General features: G+C 44.2%; 1 protein-coding gene across 3 annotated transcripts in view; it reads right to left on the bottom strand.

Moving 5' to 3' along the window:
• fermt1 (FERM domain containing kindlin 1) overlaps positions 1-21,216 on the bottom strand; it is a 67,549-nt gene that overhangs the window by 37,679 nt on the left and 8,654 nt on the right. For all 3 annotated transcript variants that reach the window (XM_080199727.1, XM_080199729.1, XM_080199728.1), the window contains exon 3: positions 12,777-13,010. In XM_080199727.1, coding sequence (XP_080055853.1) covers positions 12,777-13,010 — 234 coding nt within the window. The remainder of the gene's footprint in view (positions 1-12,776; positions 13,011-21,216) is intronic.

The following is a 21,216-nucleotide window of genomic DNA, read 5'->3' as shown; positions in this document are numbered from 1 at the left end:
AGGAGAGAGTGCAGAATGTAATGTTACAGTCATAGCTAGGGTGCAGAGAAAAATCAACTTAGCGTGAACTGTTTGAGTTTCTGCTTTGTATGCCTATTAACCTCTTCGTAGAGTCGTCAACAGGAGGAATTACACTCTCCAAGTCTGCAGAAACTACAGGAGAAATTTCAGGGCTTCTCCTGGACAGCCTTTGTAATATTGGCTGAAATCGTACTTAGGCACCCAGCTGGGGTTTCGGTTAAAATTCCTCTGAAGTTACAACTGCTAACTGGGCGAATCGCCAAGGAAATTCCCAGTGTATGTAGAAACATAGGAACTAGAAGCAGGAATAGTCCATTCGGCCCTTCGAGCTTGCTCCGTCATTCATCTTGATCATGGCTGATCATCGTATTCAATATCCTGATTCCCCCCCTTCCCCTCCATATCCCTTGGTACTTTAGCCCCAAGAGCTATATCTAATTTCTTCTTGAAATCACACAACGTTTGGCCTCAGTTACATTCGATGGTAGTGAATTACTCATATTCCTTACCTTCTGAGTGAAGACATTTCTCCTCACCTCAGTTCTAAAAGGTTTACCTCTTGCCCTCAAACTATGACCCTAGTTCTTCTCTCCCTCACCATTGGGAACATTCTTTCTGAATCTACCGTGTCTAACCCTGTTAGAATTTTATAAGTTTCCAAGAAATTCCTCTCACTCTTGTAAACTCCAGTGAATATAATCCTAATCAACTGAGTCTCTCCTCATATGGCAGACCTGCCATCCCAGGAATCAGGCTGGTAAACCATCGCTGTATTCCCTCTATAGCAAGGGCATCCTTCCTCAGATGAGGACACCAAAACTGCACACAATATTCCAGCTGTGGCCTCACCAACACCCTATAAAATTGCAGCACAACATCCCTATCCGTATATTCAAATCCTCTCGCTATGAAGGCCAACATACCATTTGCCTTCTCTACTGCTTGCTCTGCCTACGCGCTTACTTTCAGCGACTGATGCATGAGGGGGACTCCAAGGTCTCGTTGAGTATCCATTTCTGTCAATTTACACCCATTAATGTCATGTTTATTAAATGACCAATTTACTCAAAATGGCATTACCTAGTTAACATTGGTTATTCATTTTACAGCTCGGCAACAGTTGGTGGTCTGCTGACCAAGAATGTGCAGTCGATATCCAAGAAGTTAATCAAAGGTGAATGCTTGATATTGGGAGTGAAAGTAAGGCGCGTAAGAGAGTTCGATTGAAGTTGGTGCTATCTGTTTGGGAATGAAAGTGAATAACATGCCAGATAAAATTTCACCATAAGAAGAGCAAGTCACAAGCAGAATGTCACAGGAAATGTATTAAATCCAGTTTTAGGCTCTGTATCTAAGGAAGGATGTGCTGGCCTTGGGAAGAGTCCAGAGGAGGTTCACAAGAATGATCTCTGGAATGAAGAACTTGACATATGAGGAACGGTTGAGGACTCTGGGTCTGTACTCGTTGGAAAACGGCTAATGTTACGCCGTTGTTTAAGAAGGGTGCCAGGCAAAAGGCGGGGAATTACAGGCCGGTTAGTTTAACGTCTGTGGTAGGTAAAATGTTAGAATCCGTCATTAAGGAGGAAATTGCGAGGCATCTTGAAGGGAATTGCTTGATAGAGCAGACGCAACACGGTTTCATTAAAGGGAAGTCGTGTCTGACAAATTTACTGGAGTTCTATGAGGATGTGTCTAGGGCGGTGGATAGAGGAGAGCCGGTGGATGTGGTCTTTCTGGATTTTCAGAAGGCGTTTGATAAGGTACCTCACAAGAGGTTACTGCAGAAGGTCAGAGGACATGGAGTTGGGGGTAGGGTGTTAGCGTGGATAGAGGATTGGTTGTCAAATAGGAGGCAGAGAGTGGGGGTCAATGGGTGCTATTCGGATTGGCGGTTGGTGACTAGTGGAGTGCCCCAGGGGTCGGTGCTGGGGCCTCAGCTATTTACCATTTATATAGATGATCTGGAGGAGGGAACCGAGTGTAGGGTGTCGAAATTTGCTGATGACACCAAGATTGGGGGAAAGGCAAATTGTGCGGAGGGTGTGGAGAGTCTGCAGAAGGATCTAGATAGGCTGGGCGAATGGGCCAGGAAATGGCAAATGGAATTTAATGTTGGCAAGTGTGAGGTGGTCCACTTTGGTAGGAAGAATGGTAGGAAGGACTATTACTTATGTGGCGAAAAACTGCAGCAGGCGACAGTGCAGAGGGACCTCGGGGTCCTTGTGCATGAGTCGCAAAAACCCAGCCTGCAGGTGCAGCAGGTGGTCAGGAAGGCGAATGGGATGCTGGCCTTCATAGCGAGGGGGATTGAATATAAAAGTAGGGAGGTCTTGCTGCAGCTGTATAGGGCATTGGTGAGGCCGCAGCTGGAGTACTGTGTGCAGTTTTGGGCGCCGCACCTGCGCAAGGATATTTTGGCCTTGGAGGGAGTGCAGAGGAGGTTTACTAGGCTGATACCGGAGTTGAGGGGGTTGAGCTATGAGGAGAGGCTGAATAAACTAGGCTTGTACTCGTTAGAGTTTAGAAGAATGAGGGGAGATCTCATTGAGACGTATAAGATGATGAATGGGATGGATAGGATAGAGGTGGAGAGACTCTTCCCGCTCAAAAAAGACAGTAGGACTAGGGGGCACAGCCTCAAGATAAAGGGGGGGCAGTTCAGAACGGAGTTGAGGAGGAACTTCTTCACTCAAAGGGTGGTGAATCTCTGGAATTCTCTGCCCGTTGAAGTGGTGGAGGCTGCCTCGCTAAATATTTTTAAGAAGCGGGTTGATGGGTTTTTGATAAGAGAGGGGATTAAGGGTTATGGGGAGAGGGCGGGAAAGTGGAACTGAGCCACGACAGATCAGCCATGATCTTATTGAATGGCGGGGCAGGCTCGAAGGGCCAGATGGCCTACTCCTGCTCCTATTTCTTATGTTCTTATGTTCTTATGAATTTAGAAGGATGAAGAGGGGATCTCATTGAAACTTAGAGGATATTGCAAGGCCTGGATAGAGTGGACGTAGAGAGGATGTTTTCACTAGTAGGAAAAACTAAAACCAGACCTCCGACTACAGGGATAATCCTTTAAAGCAGACATGACTTAGAGTGAATTAGAATCTCTACAGTATAGAAAGAGGCCATTTGGCCCATCGAGTCTGCACCGACCACAATCCCACCCAGGCCCTACCCCCCTATCCCTACATACTTAGCTACTAATCCCTCTAAACTGTGCATCTTAGGACACTAAGGGCAATTTTAGCATGGCCAATCAACCTAACCCACACATCTTTGGACTGGTGGAGGAATTTCTTCAGCCAGAGCGTGGTGAATCTGTGGAACTCTTTGCCGCAGAAGGCTGTGGAGTCCAGGTCATTGAGTGTCTTTAAGACAGAAATAGATAGGTTCTTGATCAATAGGGGGATCAGGGATTATGGGGAAAAGGCTGGAGAATGGGGATGAGAAAAATATCAGCCATGATTGAATGGTGAAGCAGATCCAATGGGCTGAGTGGCCTAATTCTGCTCCTATGTCTTATGGCCTTATTCTAGGAGAATTAGTGAAATAAAGCCATATAATCCTGTAGTAGGGTAAACCCAGGGAGTGTGGGCAGCAGCAAGAGGGGAATGAATGAATGAAAGGATTAAATGGACAGGATGACTATAGTATTCACACTCACTGTGGGCAGACAGGACAAATGACCATATCCCAGACAGCACTAACACAGTTACACTCTAGGTAAGATCTTTGAGGTTACAGCAACAATGAGAGAATCAATATTTTATCAAGGCTTCACAAAGTCGAGAGAAGACATTGTGCCTCTGGAAAACTAATCAAGTATCAGGGAGATGAGGGCAATTAACACAACATGAAATTGGTTTGACAAACGCAATGCTTTGATATTGTAAACAGGTAGACAGGAGCTGTCCAGAAAATGATTCAAGCTAAATCTCACAGGACAATGGATCTGTATAATGTGATCAAAAACAGAACTGTAACCAATTTAAAGTAACAATCAGATGACTTAATCAAAATGTAGCGCTTTGTAGCTTGAAAAAATATAAGAATATGTGAGAACCTATAATTAGCAGAATAGTTCGGAAGCAAGCTGGAATTACAGCCACGAGTTCTGCTCTCCCTCACGCATGTTGAATAAAGCCATTTTTGTTGAGGTTCTATGTGGTGTTTGAAGACTCAGTTTGTTTGTTAACTCCAACAAATCCAAATTAGCTTCCGAGAAACAGTCGCATGACCATCAAAGCACATATACTAAATTGGACTAAATGTCCCAGTATTGGGGCTGACTGCTAAAGCCCGATAGTGACCAGCAGCTGATTATAACTTGGCTGCATGGCTCCCTTGAGACCCAATGTCCACTTCAGGCCTCACTATTTGTGTGTGGAGTCACTATCCTCATGACACTCAAAATCGGGCACTCCCAAATTTCATCCCTTCCGTCATCACAGGTGGAAAAATTGGCTGGAATTATCGGGACGTTCACGCCGGCGGGATTCCCTGCTCCCTTCTGCAGTGAAGATATGATTTGGCTGAGCACCAAATTCTCTCTCCTCACTGGCAGCGGTGTGGGAACGGCCAGTAAATTCCCACCATCCTGTTTCACCGCCACCTAACTAATAATCAAAGGGTCAGATTTCTTCTGACTTGCTCCACTGAGCAGTCCAGCAAGGCAGACAATGCAGTGTAGAGGTGACTGTTAATCCTTTCCTTCTATTTTTGTTCCACGGAAAATCCCAGGCAATGTTTCCAGCGGCTGGATCCAAAGAGAGTGCAGCGATGCAAGCGGGTTTCTTCCAGATATTGATTCCAGAAAATGATTAAAGCTAAACATCATAGGGCAGTGGATCCGTATAATGTGATCAAAAACAGAAATGTAACCAATTTAAAGTAACAATCTGATGATCTAATCGAAATGCAGCACTTTGTAACGTGAAGAGGTATTAAGAATATGTAAGAACCTATGATTAGGCGAGTAGCTCAGAAGCAAGCTGGGATTACAGCCACGAGTTCTGCTCTCCCTGATGCATGTTGAGTAAAGCCATTTTTGTTGAAGCTCTATGTGGTCTTTGAAGACTCAGTTTGTCACCTCCAACAAATCCACTGTGCAGAAGGAGGCCAATCGGCCCATCGAGTCTATACCGACCACAATCCCACCCAGGCCCTATCCCCATAACCCAACATATCTAACCTACTAATCTGCTTGACACAAAGGGGCAATTTAGCATGTCCAATCAACCCAATCCAAACACCTTTAAAATTTATTTAAAGTCTAAGGTTTATTTATTAGTGTCACAAGTAGTCTTACATTAACACTGCAATTGAGTTACTGTGCAAATTCCCCAGTCGCCACACTCCACCACTTGCTCAGGAACATCCTAACAGTCAAAGCTCTCCCTATCCCAACGCCATGATATTTGAGTATATATTTAAAGTCTCACTTAGTGTACCCGAACAGGCGCTGGAGTGTGGCAACTAGGGGATTTTCCCAGCAACTTCATTGCAATGTTAATGTCAACTTACGCACGACTAATAAATAAACTTCTAATTTTAACTTTAAAAACAGAAGCACATACAGATAAATTATAAGGACAGGTTCACAAATTCCTGGAGGTACAGGCAAGACCCAGCAGAAGTGGAGTAAAATGAATTGCTAGCCTGGCGTTTGGACCCAGTGGCATGGTTGGAGGCGAAATGTCACTTTGCTCTCTGGTGGTAAGCAGACGTGCTAATTCTAGCCTTTTCATTTTAACTTGGCACCATGCCAAGAGAGGTTTAAAACTAAGAAGTACGAGTCCAATCTATTCACAAAGGCTCGCGAATACTATTTTTGCTTTTGAAATACTCAACTTTCTGGAAATATTAGAGGAAATAATGATAGTTTTTTTGTTGTAAATGGTTTAAATCATATTTGAGTGGACATTTGCAGGATGCTAGGCAATGTTTTCTTTCTGCCGATAAATCTCTGAGTGCAGCTAAAGGTCTTTACTTGTCTTTTCTCTTGCGGGGGCTGTGAAGAAGAATGTGACTGCAAATTTTTTTTCAAGTGAAGTCAAAGCTGGTTAACAAAAGCAAACACCTCTGACAAAGCTGTTAGCTATAAACCTGTGAAAGCTGGGTCTGCAGAAGGATTTACTAAACAGCAACGCAATAAAAGTCATAAATTTACACGCGTGCTCAAATCAGGACTGGCACGACGGAGAGAAGTTTCCAAAAATGGCACAGAGTGCTGGATCAAGTGAGAAGCAGTGTGGAACTCATTGGTTTCACAAATGCCTTTCCTCCCCAAATCACACAGCATTCTGCGGGGGGGCGGGGATCTCAAAGTGAAGTTAAAGGCCCCACACCACTTCACCTCCCTCCAGAGGCAGTGAGCCTCTATAAATGTCATTAACTGAGCAAAAACTGATAGAACCACCAAAAGATGCACGCTTCTCAAAATTTGGCCTAACAGTAACAACCAGTCATGTTTCAGAAGTGACTGTGTGGCCAAATTCCCCTCCAACTCCATTTTCAAGTTTGTTGATGACACTACTGTAGTGAGTCGGATCTCAAACAACGACGAGACAGAGGACAGGAAAGAGATCGAGAATCTAGTGAGGATTGGTGTGATGACAATAATCTCTCCTTCAATGTCAACAAAATGAAGGACCTAGTCATTGACTTCAGGAAGCACAATGAAGGTCATGCCCCTGTCTACATCAATGGGGACGAAACGGAAATAGTCAAAAGCTTCAGGTTTCTAGGTGTCCAGATCACCAACAACCTGTCCTGGTCCCTCTACCATGGCGCTATAGTTAAGAAAGCCCACCAATACTTCCACTTTCTTGGGAGGCTAAGGAAATTCAGCATGCCCGCTATGGCTCTCACCAATTTTTACAGATGCATCACAGAAAGCATTCTTTCTGGTTGTATCACAGCTTGGCATGGCTCCTGCTTTGACCAAGGCCAGAACAAACTATAAAGGTTGTGAAAGGGTAGCCCAGTACATCACTCAAACCAGCCTCCCATCAATTGACTCCGTCTGCACTTCCTGCAGATTCAGAAAAGTTGATCTTTCTCTACACCCTAGCTATGACTGTAGCACTACATTCTGCACTCTCTCCTTTCCTTTTCCCCTATGTACTCTACGAGCAGTATGTTTTGTCTTTATAGCGCGCAACAAACAATACTTTTCACGGTATCTCAATACATGTGACAATAACAAATCAAATTAAATCAAAAGAAGATAATATGCCCCTTGCTACTGCATATATCACAGGAGATGAAATGGTTCAGAAGTTAAAATACATTAAACAGAATAACAACACATAATGAATTACAGTGTATATTTTTGGATATTAAGGGGGAATTTAGCATGGCAAATCCATTATATTGAAATAGATTATAATTGATGGAAAGGAGGTTCATGTCCTCTCTGGGCGTAAACCTGATTAGTTCACCGGCAGCGGGGTGTGGGGGGGATCGCGAGCTAAGATCTCACTGACACAAATCTTGTTAAGGTCTTTCACAAGAGTTAGCGGCCATAACGGGATTTGCACCCGTGGTGAACTGGCCCTGAAAATCATTGCCTACAACTCGCAAGCTCAACAGTTGAATGATGGGTCCATGCTCACAGCTTCTTTGTTAAGAGTGTCTCCTATCTCAGGCATGTGATCAGCGGATATGTCAGACGAAAGCCAGATGCTTCTTGCTATGGACTCAACAGAAGAACCAACCTGAGTGAAGAATAAGGATAACCAAAGAAGGACAAAAGAAAATCTAAGTTTTTCCCAGCACATGGATCCTCAGGTCGGCATTGAGCCTCTATAAATGACACTTTTACAGTCATTAACTGAGCACAAACTGATAGATGTCCACAAAATTTGCACAGTTTATCAAGGAATGATAATAAACTGAGTTGCAAATGGTCTAAACCATAATGTAAAGGAATACATGGTGAAATACTACACTGTTCTTTCCTTTAAACAAAGCAGTCTGACTTTATTAGGCCATCAGGTTACTACTTGTCTCGACAGTTCAGCTGTGTTACTTTCATTACTTGTATCAATAATGCCCTGTGCTCCATAAGTCTCAGACTAGCCAAATGCTCTGTTGCCTGGGGTATCCAGTCCAGAGCATATTTAGGCAGCTACCAATTTTTGCTTGGTTAATTACTATGGGTTTGACATTTATAGAGTTCATTGCCTACATGATGACCCACCTTCTGGGAAAAACCTATATTTCCTTTTGTGCAATGTGCCTTTAAAAACAAAGTGGACTGGGGCGCGTTTTGAGAGATGATTAATTGGTTTCCTGTTTATGACACCAGTACATTCCAAGAAATGCCGGTGTGACCTAAGGTTGACTTTGGGGATTACCAGGTAAAAAAGCAATTGGCAAATGGAAGGCTAATTGTAATGGGATGGAGTTCCAGCCTCTTTGTTTTCTGTGCAGCAGCGCAAGACACTGGCAAAGAGAAAACAAGCAAGGCTCTCTCAGGTTTATGTTTTAGCCAGCCTTGAACAAATCCTGGTGTTGAAGCAGGTCTCTGAGAATGGAGCAGAGACTGTGTTACTGTGCGTGTGTGTTATACAATTGGAAAAGACAGGGCAATGAAATGAGGGAAAGTGAGGGATTGTGGATTATATGACGGCTATTGCTGCTGTTGAAGTGAAGCCAGGTTCCATGAGAACACTGAAGGGAGTCTCTGGAGTTCTTGTACGCTGTCATACCCAAATGAGAGCAGATTCAAAAGTGTCTGTCCTTTCTGTGGCGCTTAGCCTGGAATTGTGGTGTCGACCTCAGAAGAAATGCTCTGCAAGTTTAAGAAATGATTACATTTGCCTCCCCCATTCCTGCTTTGTAGGTAGTGAAGGTGCCGTTGTTTACCCATCTGGTTTTAACACTTAAGTCTACATACCTTAGTCTCATGACTACCTGCCACACACACACAAAATGTAGTAGATCCCTTACCCACCCCAGTCTACCAGTTCCAGGCAGACCCTTCTGGCCATTTATCCTGGGGGATAATAGACCCCCTTAATATTTTGCCATGTAAAAACAGCAAAGTCTGAAATTTAAAAAAAATGCAAAATTCAGTAAAATGGGCAGCACAGTGGCACAGTGGTTAGCACTGCTGACTCACAGCTCCAGAGACCTGGGTTTGATTCCCGGCTTGGGTCACTGTCTGTGTGGAGTTTGCACATTCACCCAGTGTCTGAAGCACTTTTGATAGGCAAAGTTAGTGTCACAAATAGGCTTACATTAACACTGCAATGAAGTGAAAATCCTCTAGTCGTCACACTCCAGCACCTGGGTACACCGAGGGAGAATTTAACACGGCCAATGCACCTAACCAGCACGTCTTTTGGACTTTGGGAGGAAACCAGAGGAAACCCACGCAGACAAGGGGAGAATGTGCAGACTCCATGCAGTCACCTGAGGCCGGAATCGAACCCGGGTCCCTGACGCTGTGAGGCAGCAGCGCTAACCACTGTGCCACCGTGCTGCCCAAGTAAGAACGTAAGAACATAAGAAATAGGAGCAGGAGTAGGCCATCTAGCCCTTCGAGCCTGCCCCACCATTCAATAAGATCATGGCTGATCTGAAGCGGATCAGTTCCACTTACCCGCTTGTTCCCCATAACCCTTAATTCCCTGATCGATCAGAAATCTATCTACCCATGACTTTAGCATTTTCAACGAGGTAGCCTCCACCACTTCAATGGGCAGAGAATTTCAGAGATTCACTACTCTCTGAGAGAAGAAGTTCCTCCTCAACTCCGTTCTAAACTGCCTCCCTTTATTTTGAGGCTGTGCCCTTTAGTTCTGATTTCCTTTCTAAGTGGAAAGAATCTCTCTACCTCTCCCCTATCTAGCCCCTTCATAATCTTGTAAGTCTCTATAAGATCCCCCCTCAGCCTTCTAAACTCCAACGAGTACAGGCCCAATCTACTCTATCTCTCCTCATAAGCTAACCCCCTCATCTCCAGCATCAGCCTGGTGAACCTTCTCTGTACTCCCTCCAAGGCCAATGTATCAGTACTGCACCTTTGTTCTTTTGATCTGTGATTGGCTACCTCTACTTCTGCTACAAATTATGTAAATTAAATTACTGTCAATATGATACGAACCAAGGGGAACAAAGTCTACTCTGGGCCGCTTCTCGTCAAATGGATCAGTAATTTGTCTAAATTTGCTGCACACATTTAGAAATTTGAAGCAAACAGCTTGCTAAAATAGCACTCAGCAAAATTTTAAACAGTTTACAAAGGGTCTAGCTGGATCATTTTAGCTTCCTGAAAAATGTCCATCCCAGGAGTTGCGGGAAATATAGTCACGAGTTCAAAATAGCCTTCTGCTACGAGGAAAAGGTGTGGCGTAGTTTTCTGGACAATCTGTGCCAGTCCACCTTCAGTCTCGCAAAAGAAAAAGGCAGCTCGCGTCAAACTGTCCTTGAATTTAGTGAAATTTGCTGGATTTGTGACATGAGTTTGAATGAATCTCTTTGCAGATATTTAGGGATCTGATTTCATGATCACACCGTGCTAATGATGTGACTGACGGTTCCAGCCCATAAGAAGCACAGGAAAGGAAAGCTGTTGAAAGTCTGGAATCTAATCCTGCGGATAGTGAGTTGATGTGAAATTGTTCATTTTGGCAGAAAGAGTTTTTTAAAAAATTGAGGGTGATCTCACCTGCCGTTCATGCCTCGCTGCAGCGAGGTCGGAGAATTTGCTGCCCAGCCAAATTTCCGTTCACTGCAGCGGGATGGCAAGATCCCGCCGGCGTGAATGGTGATAAGACTGTGGCCATTAGAACCATAGAATCCTACAGTGCAGAAATGGGCCATTTGGCCCATCGAGGCGACACCGACCGCAATCCTACCCAGACCCTATCCCCATAGCAACCCACGTATTTACCCTAGCTAGTTCCCCTGACGCTAAGGAGCAATTTGGCACGGTCAACAATCCTAACTTGTACATCTTTGGAATTTGGGAGGGAGCTGGAGCACCCGAAGGAAACCCACGCAGAGACGGGGAGAATGTGCAGTCTCCACACAGAGAGTGATACAAGCTGGGAATTGAACTCGAGTCCCTGGCACCGTGAGGCAATGACGTTAACCATTGTACCATGCTGCTGCCCCAAATAGCGGGCAATTTATCATGGCAATCTACCTAATTTGCACATCTTGGGACACTAAGGGGTAATTTAGCACGGCCAATCCACCTTATCTGCACATCTTTCGATTGTGGGAGGAAACCTGAGCACCCGGAGGAAACTCACACAGATACGGGACTCCACACAATCACCCGAGGCTGGAACTGGTGCTGTGAGATAGCAGTGCTAACCATTGTGCCACTGCGCCACCATGTAAATGATAAGAAATTGCCAAGATCTGAGATTCAGAGGGATCTGGGTGTCCTAGTGCACGAATTACAAAAAAGTTATATGCACGAACAGCAAGTAATTAGGAAAGGTAACAGAAGATTTTCATTCATCGTGCAGGGAATTGATTCCAAAATAGGGAGAATATGCTTTAATTATACAGGATATTGGTGAGACCACAGCCAACTCTCCAGTCCCATACACCCTGCTGCAGCTGCCAGCAAGAATGGACAATATCAGCCATATCTCTGTTCATAGCAGCGGGACTGGAAAATCCCAGCTCCAGGCGAGGTTGGAAATTCTGGCCCACATCTGGAGTACCGCACATGGTATTGGTCTCTTTATTTAAGGGAAGATGTAAATACGTTAGAAGCAATTCAGAGAAGGTTCACGAGACTAATTCCTAGAATGGGCAGGTTGTCTTATGACAAATGGTTGGACAGATTAGGCTTGTATCTGGTGGAGTTTAGAAGAGTAAGAGGCAACTTGGATGAAACATTTAAGATCCTGACAAAGTGAATTATGGAGATGTTTCCTCTTGATGGAGAATCTAGAACTAGAGCCACTGCTTAAAATTAAGAAGTCACAGAGCATTTGGGTGAGTCTTTGAAATATAAAGTAAAGTTTATTATTAGTCACAAGTAGGCTTACAGTAACACCACAATGAAGTTGGAGCGACATAGTGGCACGGTGGTTAGCACTGCTACCTCACAGCGCCAGGGACCTGGGTTCAATTTCCGGCTGGGATCACTGTCTGTGAGGCGTTTGCACGTTCTCCCCATGTCTCTGTGGGTTTCCTCCAGGTGCTCCAGTTCCCTCCCACAATCTGAAAGGCATGGTGGTGAAGTGCATTGGCCAGGCTAAATTCTCCCTCAGCGTACCCGAATAGGCGCCGGAGTGTAGCGACTAGGGGATTTTCATGGTAACTTCATTGCAGTGTTAATGGAAGACTACGTGTGAGTAATAAATATACTTTATTCTACTGTAAGTTACTGTGAAAACCCCCAAGTCACCACACCCTGCCACCTGTTTGGATACACTGAGGGAAGAATTTAACATGGCCAATGCACCTAACCAGCACATCTTTCGGATTGTGGGAGGGAACTGGAGCACCCAGAAGAAATCTATGTGGAGAATGTGTAGACTCCGCACAGACAGTGGCCCGAGGCTGGAATTGAACCCAGGCCCCTAGTGTTGTGAGGCAGCAGTGCTAACCAACCCCATATACTTGTTGCGCCATAGTCAGCAGAATAATTTGAAGTTAAAAAAATACAAAAGAACATCCAATTTAAGGTGCTTACCATGAGTTACCATGTTTCAATAATTTTTAGACCAAAACATCTTGTTTGTGGAACTTAGGGTATGAGATAAAAATAATCTACTTACTCAGCGTCTTGCAGATGTCAATAACTGCCCTGAAGACCACGGAGGAGAAACTAACTTTTAATCTCACTGTCTTCATATTAGGTAGCTGCAGTTTTAATGACTTGTGTTGCGGTGTGTACAACAATTTCGAGTCAGCTTGGATTCCATATTTATCCAGAGTCCAATGAGTCTTCAGAAGCCAACATTTCTTCTTTTCCCACCAAAGGGCATGATCTGACCAGTCCTGGGGCACCGCTGTATGAAACAAAATATCGAGTTAATGTGCGTCATTTGTACATCAATCCATTTTAATGTTTAAATAAACTTAAATTTGATTCGATTTGATTTATTATTGTCACCTGCATTCATATAGAGTGAAAAAATAGAGTGGCATGCCTTATGAGGATAGGTTGAGAGAGCTCAGTCTTTTCTCCTTAGAGAGACTAAGGATGAGAGGTGACCTGATAGATGTGTATAAGATGTTGAGAGGTATAGTTCGGGTGGATTCTCAGAGGCTTTTCCCAAGGGCTGGAATGGTTGCTATGAGAGGACACAGGTTTAAGGTGCTGGGGAGTAGGTACAGAGGAACTATCAGGGGTAGGTTTTTCACTCAGAGGGTGATGGGTGAGTGGAATCGGCTGCCGTCAGTGGTGGTGGAGGCAAATTCGATAGGTTAAAGCCCAACTGGTTTATCTGGAATCAGGTGAGTCACCTGATGAAGGAGCAGTGCTTAGAAAGTCCATAATTCCAAATAAACCTGTTGGACTTTAACCTGGTGTTGTGAGACTTCTTGACTTCTAACTAGCCAGCAATCAAAACTGAAAGTAAAAGAACTTTTGTGAGGAAAAAACTATCCTGTCTGAGCTGTCAATCATTCTGCCCCCCCCCCCCCCCCCCCCCCCCCCCCCCCGCCCAAACAGTTCCAAAAAGGTCATAAACTCCCAGAGAATGCATTAGGCCCAGATTAAAAATAAATAAAAACACATTAAATCATTTCAGGAGCAATAAAAGGAGATCCAGTTAGGCAATTGAGTGCCTACTCATAGAGAACATGATTAAAATGCATTTCTTAAAGGCACAGTCGCGTCACAATACCTACAGTAGGGGCCTGAAAGCTCTGCAGAGGTACCACTAGCAATGCCTTACAAGACCCTCCAAATTGGGGTCTAACAACTGCACCCTCTTGCAAGCCAACCTGCCCAGCGGCCAGGCACTAGTCACCCAAAATGTTGGACAACACATGTATTTTGTATACCCGACACCAGACTCTCGAAACAACAGCTCCACTGGGGGCTCACAGCCTCCCGGGAGGCTAACGGAATCACTTCAAAAAGCTCGTTTGAAAAGATCAAACATCCCACCAACTCATGGGAGATCCTCATTCATCTGGGAAAGCGCCAAACATATCGAGAAACTTGATCAGACTCGTGCAACGATGAAATTGAGGCCTCCCTCCCAATCCTTCAAGGAACCCACTTACCCAAGCCTTCAAGCACCACCTGCCTTGTATGTGGCAGGATGTTCAAATCATGTGTTAGACTCATTAGCCATCTCAGAATGCATAGAGCAGGAAGCAAGTCATCCTTGGTATCAAAAGATTGCTTTAAGGAGAAGATGAAACTACCTCTAAGGTCTCAGAACACTCATGCTCTGTGCTGTAGTCCTCAGACCAATGATGTACCTCCAAATGCAATCCCATATTACCCTACAAGAGGATTATTCCCAAAATTGAATGGCCTGACACAGCATGGTCCTGGTGTTCTCTTCCCAAAATATTTTGGATAATTGATTTCTAAGATGGTCCACCCTTGGTTAATCTGTGCCAAGTATGTACTATAGCTCCAGTTAATGCAGCAGACGCATGTGTAGTCCAGAATAGCAGGCAATAGCTGTTTCCAATGCGTTGAATAAAGAACTTATTCACCATGAGTGAATCCCCATTGGTAGCTATAACTTTGAATTGGATAACAGAGACACAAAAGTCCGATCATATTATGAACAGCTGGCACGGTGGCACAGTGGTTAGCACTGCTGCTTCACCGTACCAGGGACCCAGCTTGAATTTCCAGCTTGGGTCTGTATGGAGTTCTCTCCTTGTCTGCATAGATTTCCTCCGGGTGCTCCGGTTTCCTCCCACAGTCTGAAAGATGCGCTGGTTAAGGTGCATTGACCACGCTAAATTCTCCCTCAGTGTACCCAAACAGGTGCCAGGGTGTGGCGACTGGGGGATTTTAACAGTAACTGCATTGCAGTGTTAATATAAGCTGACTTGTAACACTAATAAATGAATTTTAAAACGTTATTATTCTGTAGTTAGAATAGCGCATTAAGTATCATAGTTGACTACTAAAGCAAAACTGTTTACCCATAAGAGTCACCTAATTAGTTGGGATTTGAAGAAAAGTTTCAGCTACCCTTCTATATTCTGTATCATTCAAAGTGCAGATGTTTATGGACCAGAGTCAAAAATTGACTGTGGAACTTCACCTGCAGAACTTTCTCATGTTGTCCTTTTCCCTGGAATTCTATTGCTTGTACTAAAGTGCATTACTAAATATGATTCACTAAACCGCAAGTGCTGGAGCAATGGATTAACTAATGGAAAACCCTAGACTTGCCAGCTGGAACTCCAGAACAGCTCCCCTCCAATTTTCTTTGGCAAGACACAGGGCTAAAGCTGTGAGACATTTGTTCTCATTACAGTTGCTTCTGGTTAAATTCTATTAAGCTACCGAGTGTATTAAGTAGCTGAAGGAATCTTTCTTGCAGCTGGATCACTCTGAGGTTGAACTGTGTTAGGGTACCAGATCAGAAACCTCCAGGTATATTTTGAAGCCAGACCAGACCCCAAAAATGTTTCTGTTAATGTGAGTACAGGTTGTGTCATGCTAGGTATTATTCTACTGAGAAACTAGGCAGCTTTTAGCAAAGGAAATTGTACTTACCAACACAGGTTAACTATAACAAATGAATTAGCTTAACTTTTAACAATTGAACAATACTTAAACATGGCAAGTTACAGTTCCTAAATGCTTATCTATCACTGTGAGTTCCAATCAAGTGCAATTTTGCTTATAGACTTAAACTCCTGTTTAAAATTAGTTAGCAAAACATGGGCATATTTACTTTGACTTAATTTACCAGGCTCAGAGCTTTCAGAAAGCCTTTGGAGAGAGAAACACAGAGAGGTACTGCTTTCTTCTGGCAGCACAGGCAGCAACTACACATATTTTAAAATTAAAATGAAACTTTTTTTTATTCCTGCAATCTTAGCTCCTCCCATTGACTACATGACTTTGTCTCTGTCCTAATCAAAACTCACGCGCATCTACATACCTAGTCTAAAATCTAAAATCCCCTTCCGAATCAAAACTCACATGGCTCTGCATACCTCGTCTAAAATCTATGAGATCCCCTTCCACTCCACTGAACTCCAATGAATACAATTCCAACCAACGTAATCTGTCCTCATATGACAGACATGCCATCCCAGGAATCAGCCAGGTACACCTTCACTGCACTCACTCCAAAGCAAGAACATCCTTCCTCAGATAAGGACACCAAAACTGCACACCATACTCCAGGTTTGGCCTCACCAACACCTGATACAGTAAAACATCCTTATTCTTATACTCTAATTCTCTCATTATGAAGGCCAACATACCATTTGCTTTCTTTACTCCCGACTGCACCTGCACACTTATTTTCAGCAACTGATGCACAAAGGCACTAAGGTTGTGTTGAGTATCCACCTCTCTCAATAACAATCTGCCTTCCTATTATTGCTATCAAACTCATAGAAACTTATAAAATTCTAATAGGATTAGACAGGGTGGATTCAGAAAGAATGTTCCCAATGGCGGGGGAGCCCAGAACTGGGGGTCATAGCTTGAGGATATGGGTTAAACATTTTAGGACGGAGGTGAGGAGAAATTTTTTCACCCAGAGAGTGGTGAATGTGTGGAATTCACTCCCACAGAAAGTAGTTCAGGCCAAAGTGTGTGATTTCAATAAGAAATTGGATATAGCTCTTGGGGTTAAAGGGATCAAGGAATATGAGGGGAGGGGGGATTAGGATATTAAGTTGTATGATCAGCCATGATCAAAATGAACAGTGGAGGAGGCTCAAAGGGCCAAATGGCCTTCTCCTGCTTCTGGTTTCTGTGTTCCTATGTCTCATAGTTCATCAAGATCCTGAGATTTGCAGGGACGGCCATTGCTGTTGGAAGGACTAACATGGACCACATTGCCCTGATAGGAGACCTCTCCATTTTCTGCCTTGACAAGTCTGCAAGGAGGCCATCAAGGTTCACCAGGTGGTATCCTCACATGGGCAAGAGCCCACACTGGACAGTTAAAAAGTCAGTGGTAGCGGGTAGAGGTCCTTATATGGCCACTTATGTGGGGCAACCAACCTCTTAGTGGGAGGGTCATTCTTCACCTTTTCTGACACTGGCAGAATGCCATGCTGTTGGGTAGTAAGGCACTCCACCCACCCCCTCCACGAAACCCAGCCCATAAAGTTCAGAAAACACTCAGCAGGTCAGACAACAATTGACAGAGAGCACTGTCCAGTTGGCATCTTGGATGTGGACCTTTTGGAAGATTTTGATTATAGTTTCTCACAAGCATCTACATCTTGTGCATATTGTTACAAAACCAAAATAGGAATGTGCACATTGAATTCTCACAATGCAGAAAGAGGCCGTTCAGCCCATCGAGTCTGCACCGACAACAAACCCACCCAGGCCCTATCCCCGTAACCCCAGTATTCACCCTGTTAGCACGGCTAATTCACCTAACTGGCACATCTTCGGACTGTGGGGGGAAACCAGAGCCCCGAAAGAAACCCAGGCAGACACAAGGAGAACATACAGACTCCACACAGACAGTGAACCAAGACCGGGATTCGAACTCGGGTCCCTGGCGCTGTGAGGCAGCAGTGCTAACCATTGTGTCACCATGCCACACCTAGCTGCCATACAAACTCCTGAATATCATCCAAATTATGTCTAGACTTCAGAATACTGTTTTGCAAGTCTATTACCTTCAAAATTAACAATAATAAATAGGTTTTAGTGGCTTTATAATGGCAATATAAAATCAAGGAAATTACAGCACTGAAAATGCCTATTCAGCTCTTCATGCTGAATATTAATGTTAGCTTTTCAATTGTATCTCGCTAATTGCACAGTTTCCTCAATGCTGTATAATTTAGTCCCTTTGCCGATCATCTTCATCCCAAGTTTATTGCTGAATAATCTTATATTCTACATGGACCATGAGGACTCATCAGAAAATCATTGCAAATTTGTTGGACTAGGTTGCTTGCGGCACCACTTTTCTCAATCAACATAGAAGGGTGGCCTGGTGGCACAGTGGTTAGCACAGCTACCTCACAGTGCCCTGGGACCAGGGTTCTATTCCTGCCTTGGGTCACTGTCTGTGAGGAGTGTGCATGTTCTCCCCGTGTCTGCGTCGGTCTCCTCCAGGTGCTCTGGTTTCCCGCCCACAGTCCAAATGTGTGTGGGTTAGGTTGATTGGCCATGCTAAATTGACCCTTACGGCAGAATTATACCGGCATGTCCGCCTGAGGGTTGTACGATCCCACCAGAGGCCAATGGAAGGCGCTGTTCTCTTATCCTTGCCCATCCCTGGAGTTGGGCGGGTGTGCCAGTAAAGTTCAGCCACAAGTGTCGGGGGATTAGCAGGGCAAATACATGGGGTTATGGGGGTAGGGCCTGGGTGCTATTGGCAAGCTCGATGACTTCCTTATCTCTGCACTGTGGGGATTCTATGACTGCTGGGTTTAAATATTTCACAAAAGCTCAAGGCAAATCCACAAGATTCATATGAATGAACCTTCAAGACCTGCTGAGTTTCAAATCCTATCACCCACATATCCTTGGCCTGAATATTTTGAGGTCTGGCTTCTCACCAGCCTGTGGAGTGCTGATTCCCAGTCCCCCTCTGCCCACTTCACGTGCAAATAAGCATTAAGTGAGGGGCGTCACTCGGGAGAAGGTCCCACCTCAGCTCTCCAGTTCCTCCAGCGACAAGAGCTGTAGTGGGCTGGAAGGGAATTGCATGAAGATGCTTGAGACCACATCAGGGGCACTGGGGGCCCAGGTAATCTCAAGGAGTCCTAGGGCAGGGAGGCTAGTTAGCCATGGGAATGGGAGGGAGCGAGTGGTGGTTGGTGGTACCAAGAGGGCAGTCAGAGTTTCGGAGCAGAGACCAGGGGGGTCCAAAAGTCACCGGACCTTAAGTGGGGTAACTTGTCTCTATCACTGAAAAAAACTAGCAATCGCATTCATGTAAACAGAATGACGCCAAAAGATGATGTTGTGTCGGGAGATAGTTCTAAGTCAATGTTATACTAAGCAGCCATACCCTTCAATTCCAAGGAATTACATGTTATTTCTGAAGAAGCTTTAAAAATAAAGTTTAGTAATCATTATTTGTGATGCACACCTCTTTCAGGTCAACAATCTTCCTTAGCGACTCAACTGTAATCCCACAGCGATGGCTGATGCCATTGGCTTCACAGTGTGAATCTTCATAAAGTACGTTCCATATTTGTTTTGCTGATCTTTTGGCCACTCAATGCAATGAATAAGATCTTGTGTTTGAACAGATTTATTCTCAATACGCAACAGCCAATTCCAACAGAATGTAACAGTGTTGAGGTTTGCAAATGGTGCAAGGATGGCACAGTGGTTAGCGCTGCTGCCTTGCAGTGTCAGGGGCCTGGTGTGGAGTGTGCACATTCTCTCCATGTCTGCTTAAGTTTCCTCCAGGTGCTCCGATTTCTTCTCACAGTCAAGGATATGCGGGTTAGGAGAATGGGCCATGCTAAATTGCCCCTTACTGCCCCGGGATGCATAGATTAGAGGGATTAGCGGCGTAAAGTTTCTGCAGTTCTATGATTCCAAACCCAACCATAACCTGTCACCTGATGACAGAATCTGGTGAACTTGTGTGATGACAATAATCACTCCCTCAACGTCAGTAAAACGAAAGAGATAGTCACTGATTTCAGGGAGTGTAGTGGACAACATGCCCCTGTCTACATTGGGGACAAAGAGGAAATGATTGAGTTTCAAGTTCCCAGGTGTCCAGATCACCAACAATCTGTCCTCCACACTGACACTATAGTTAAGAAAGCCCATCAATGCCTCCACTTTCTCAGGAGGCTAAGGAAATTCGACATGTCTACCATGACTCTAAGCAAGTTTACAGATGCACCTCAGAAAGCATTCTTTCCAGATGTATCACAGCTTGGTATGGCTTCTGCTTTGCCCAAGATGCAAGAAAATATAAAGGGTTGTCCACTTAGTCCAGTCCATTATGCAAACCAGCCTCCCATCCATTGACTCTGTCAACACTCCCCATTGCCTTGGGTAATCAAGCAGCCAGTATAATCAAGGATCCAACGCACCCTGGACATATTTTCTTCCACCTTCTTCCATCAGGAGAAAGATACAAGAACCTGAAAACAATTAGCAACTGACTCAAGAACAGCTTCTTCCCTGCTGCTGTCAGACTTTTGAATGGACCTACCTTGCACTAAGTTGATCTTTCTCTACACTCTAGCTCTGACTTTAGCACTACACTCTCTCCTTTCCTTCTCCCCTATGTACTCTGTGAATGGTATGCTTTGTCTGTATTGTGTGCAGGAAACAATGTTTTTCACTGTATCGCAATATATGTGACAATAATAAAGCAAATTAAATCAGATCAAATCAAATCACCTCAAGCTTAAGATATTCAAATTGATCCTTTGAATGGATAACTACAAGTCATGTTAGTAGTTTATTGTTATTAATACGTGAATAATGGCCTCTACAAGGCAAAGTGAGCACTGATTTGCCTCCATGGTATCCCACATTTTATATTTCTAGTTGCACTCAAACAAGAAAATCCCAAGAATCTGTTATTGTGTCCCAATCCCCCCCATCACTGCCCCGACTCTTCTTCATTGACATGCTGCCACTTAGAGATATTGGAGGGAAAGAACAAACTGAGTCTTCCGAGACTGTGCAAAACTTCAACAAAAATGGCTTTATTCAACATGCACGAGAGAGAGAGCAGAACTGGCTGTAACAACAACTTGCTTCCAACTACTCTACTGACCATTGGTTCTTACAGATTCTTAAACCCTTTCCTTCAAATTGCAAAATGTTACTTTTACATCAGGTCACCATAGTGTTGTTTTGAATTGGTTATGGTTCTGTTTTTGATTACATTAGATGGTTCCATTGTCTTGTGTGCTTTATCATTAATCATTTTCTTGACATCTCCTGTCTACCTGTTTACAATACCAAAGTGTTGTGTTTGTCAAACTGATTTCAATGGGGTATTACTTGTCCCATCTCCTGGACACTTGATTCGTTTTTCAGAGGCACAATTGTTCCTGTCGACTTTTGGAGCCTTGATAAATGATATCAATTCTCATATG

This window comes from Carcharhinus amblyrhynchos, chromosome 12 (assembly GCF_965287045.1).
Source record: "Carcharhinus amblyrhynchos chromosome 12, sCarAmb.v2.hapA, whole genome shotgun sequence".
Taxonomy (NCBI): Eukaryota; Metazoa; Chordata; class Chondrichthyes; order Carcharhiniformes; family Carcharhinidae; genus Carcharhinus; species Carcharhinus amblyrhynchos.
Note: the sequence above shows the minus strand (reverse complement) of the source record. Positions and strands in the feature narration are given on the sequence as shown.